We start from the raw sequence: 4,261 nt of genomic DNA on the forward strand, positions 1-4,261 counted from the left end.
TAATATTATATGGTTGGACGACTAAAGAAAATGTTAGGAAGACAGTTGAAACCAATATGTTTCAAAGTAAGCGATCTTAAGTGTCAGAGTTTTGAACTTAGAAAATTATAAAAAGTTCCAATAGATTGCTTGAAAAAAGAGTGTGTGTTTATTAGTAGAGTTTAGAGGATGGGGCAGGAGTTACTATATAATTAATATTATATGTTGGCACTAAAGAAAATGTTAGGAAGACGGTTGAAACCGATCTGTTTCAAAGTAAGATGTTAGACATTAAACGACGTTTAAGTAACACAACTGCATAGTCACTTTTACCCCACCCAAAAGTTATATAGATGGCATTTACCCATTATGAAGGAAAATACACTTTCCGAAAGTGTTTGTGTTTCTTTTATGTTAATCCTGCATGTTTTTGAATTTCAATAACATGTATCACTGTATGTGTGTTAGTGTTTTATGTAGGCAAACCAGTAGCCTTGGTGTTGTAATTTTAACACATCAGTTATATAAGCCATGAAGTATCTATCACCAGCTAATCTTGTGAAAGTTGTGAACAAAAGCCATTACTGTTTAACTAAAGCATTGAGTAGCAGGATGGTACAACATTACTGTTTAACTAAAGCATTGAGTAGCAGGATGGTACAACATTACTGTTTAACTAAAGCATTGAGTAGCAGGATGGTACAACATTATTGTTTAACTAAAGCACTGAGTAGCAGGATAGTACAACATTACTGTTTATCTAAAGCATTGAGTAGCAGGATGGTACAACATTATTGTTTAACTAAAGCACTGAGTAGCAGGATAGTACAACATTACTGTTTAACTAAAGTGTTGAGTAGCAGGATGGTACAACATTATTGTTTAACTAAAGCATTGAGTAGCAGGATAGTACAACATTACTGTTTAACTAAAGCACTGAGTAGCAGGATAGTACAACATTACTGTTTAACTAAAGTGTTGAGTAGCAGGATGGTACAACATTATTGTTTAACTAAAGCATTGAGTAGCAGGATAGTACAACATTACTGTTTAACTAAAGAGTTGAGTAGCAGGATAGTACAACATTACTGTTTAACTAAAGCATTGAGTAGCAGGATAGTACAACATTACTGTTTAACTAAAGTGTTGAGTAGCAGGATAGTACAACATTACTGTTTAACTAAAGCGTTGAGTAGCAGGATGGTACAACATTACTGTTTAATTAAAGCGTTGAGTAGCAGGATAGTACAACATTACTGTTTAACTAAAGCATTGAGTAGCAGGATAGTACAACATTACTGTTTAACTAAAGCGTTGAGTAGCAGGATAGTACAACAAAAAACGAATTATCATGAAGATAATTAATGATAATAAATGACATATTAAATGAATAATAAAACTGTATAATGAATATTGTTACTGTAATTAGAATATAACCACATATCATTAAAAAAAGAAATATTTTAAAACCTACTGTCTAACCTGACTACTATAACATTAACTAACCTATCACTTTACAGTGGGTAGCTGGACATAGTAAATATAGTTAAGCCCCCAAAAACATAAGTGATAAGATTCAAGAATACTTACAGTAGTAATAAAACTTAGAAAATGAAGTAATAGCAATGGCAAATATGACAAAATCATTAGTAGAAACTAATGTGACTCTGCTAATGATTTAGGTTATACTAGGTATGGAGGTGTTGTACTACAGACATAGCAAGATCCTAAACTAATGGTAGGAAAAGCTGATGTCAAATATGACAAAATTATTAGTAGAAACTAATGTGACTCTGCTAATGATTTAGGTTATACTAGGTATGGAGGTGTTGTACTACAGACATAGCAAGATCCTAAACTAATGGTGTTCACCATACTGCAGTCATTCATTATTATGTTAATTTTTTTTAACCATTCCTTATTTGGGTAACATAATTATTTACAGTAGAATGAAAATAACTTAATGACTTTGAAATGCAAGTTTTGTTTCTGAATGATAAAATACACAAGTATTTGACCTTCCATAAGCTTCCTTTGTACTTTATGTCGTCAGTGTTTTTTGTTTCACTAAACACTAACATTTACAGTCCTCCAGTGTTATTTGTGTATATTGACTTCCAATATTTTACACTGTTTACTAAACGGAAAATAGTGGAGTTAAAATGTGTTTTTATAATTCTCCTTGCAATAATGGAAACAAACTTAATTCCTAAAAGTCTTTTATAGAAATGAAATTGATTTGGTATCTCCATCACGTCTTCACTGTGAAAGTCCTGCTTTTGTTATAGTGGAAGATGTTTTTCAGATATCCCCATTCTTCCAACCGTCACAGCTCGCATCACATTCCAAGATTTTCAGTTCAGAAATGAGGTACCAGATTCCCTATTTGAGATCCCATCCAATTACCAGGAAGATCCTGGTCGTTTTCCAGACTTATGATGATTGGCAGGCTTAATCCTTTTGTCAGTGGAGACAACCTATGTGGCCGTCCTTCTTCCATCAGCCACTAATTCGCGGGTCTTCCTCCACATCAGGCCAACTCCTGCAGCTAGTCCTAGACCTGTCTGTTCACCTATGATTGTGGCAGTGTCAAACCTTCAAGTCTGTCACTGTTTTTAGATAGTAGTTATCATCAAGTTGTATAGTTTTTGTACAAAATGTTTTATTGCATAATATTTTATGATTTCATGATTAATATTTATTGAGTTATTTCTAGTTACTGAGATGTACAAGACACTCAGTTGTTCTATATGTTGAACAAGCTTCAAATATAAAAAATTTAACACTGGCACCATACAAATATTTTGGACTACCCATTTCTAGAAAAGTTTTGATGAATGATATGCTTATTCTCCTCAACAAACAAGAATTTGATTTACAAAGTTCATATTGTGTTATTGCAGCAAAAGTGTATTTGTACTTTGGTTTAATGATGAATGAAGAAGATCTTATATTCAATGAAATTTTAATTTTTTTAAATTGTTGCTGTTACACACACACACACATCTATGAGATGATTGGTTTAGCTTCATCTCAACCTGAATTCTAAAGGCCTTGTTTTATATAACGTCTTCTAATTATTGTACAGAACCCGAGGTTGTAAGTTTGGAAAATACAATTATCTGGTTGTTAATCTACTCTTGTAAATGTAGCTGTAGTGAAAAATTATACCAGGAAAAGTTTTTAATAAATTATGAAATACTTCCTAAATACTATTAATAAAGAAGTTTAACTAGTCGTAGATTTTTTTTTAAATAAAGTTTTACATTTTTATAGTTTCTAAAGGTATACTATATTAACACTGAAGTTATCTTCATTAAGTCTTGTTCCTTGTGGAATTACTCTTTCTACGTAAGGTAGAAACTGATGATTACAAGATGATGTCAACTTAACCTGTTAGTATTTTCTAGTAAATACAGCCATCTGATAAGCTGCTCGCATGTGTATTCTAATGTATTGAAAGTGATATTGAAGAAACATCTTATTTCAAAGATTTTATGAGCAGATAAATTAAACCCCTATGTATCATAAGAGCAGTTTCTAAATTTATTTATTTTTTCCCCATGGTTTTGTTAAGAATAATTGTAATCTTTTAGCTATAATTTTAACATACAATAGTGACTGTCTTGTTCTCAGTTAAATGATAAAATAAGTTATTGATGTGTTTATCTTTTGTTTGCTGTTTTCTGGTGTACATGTGTTCATATGATTCAAGTATTGAAAATATCATCTTGAAAAAAAGTTTTCTTTGTTAATGAAGACTTCATAAGAAATTGTAAGGTTGTTGAGCTGATTTTGTGTGTTTTTTTTATTTCATCAAAACATTTCATATGTAAGGTTTTTGGGTACTGTGTAATTTTTATTACCTGTAAGATAATTCATGAAGATAAAAGATGTGGGAAGTTGAATAAAAATTTTTGGATGTAATCAATATTGTATATAGTACTAAATAGTTTAATTATTATAAGAATAATCATATCATATAAGCTAATCAAGTGTTGAAAGCAAATCGTTTGTTTTTAATCAGTGTAAGATAGGTTTCAAGTCAGGTGACCATTCTTTCTGTAGGAAGATATTACCAGATCATATCATATAAGCCAATCAAGTGTTGAAAGCAAATCGTTTGTTTTTAATCAGTGTAAGATAGGTTTCAAGTCAGGTGACCATTCTTTCTGTAGGAAGATATTACCAGATCATATCATATAAGCCAATCAAGTGTTGAAAGCAAATCGTTTGTTTTTAATCAGTGGAAGAGAGGCTTCAAGTCAGGTGGCCATTCTTT

The 4,261-nt window shown here is 31.3% G+C and overlaps 1 protein-coding gene across 2 annotated transcripts in view; it reads left to right on the top strand.

Annotated features, from left to right (window-relative positions):
• LOC106466913 (ankyrin repeat domain-containing protein 13C-like) overlaps nucleotides 1-3,228 on the top strand; it is a 48,154-nt gene extending 44,926 nt beyond the window's left edge. For both annotated transcript variants that reach the window (XM_013927222.2, XM_022394989.1), the window contains one exon: nucleotides 2,285-3,228. In XM_013927222.2, the coding sequence (XP_013782676.1) occupies nucleotides 2,285-2,418 (134 nt within the window). In that variant the 3' untranslated portion in view covers nucleotides 2,419-3,228. The remainder of the gene's footprint in view (nucleotides 1-2,284) is intronic.
• The last annotated feature ends 1,033 nt before the right edge of the window (nucleotides 3,229-4,261 follow it).

The sequence above is a fragment of the Limulus polyphemus genome, unplaced genomic scaffold, assembly GCF_000517525.1.
Source record: "Limulus polyphemus unplaced genomic scaffold, Limulus_polyphemus-2.1.2 Scaffold2421, whole genome shotgun sequence".
Taxonomy (NCBI): domain Eukaryota; kingdom Metazoa; phylum Arthropoda; class Merostomata; order Xiphosura; family Limulidae; genus Limulus; species Limulus polyphemus.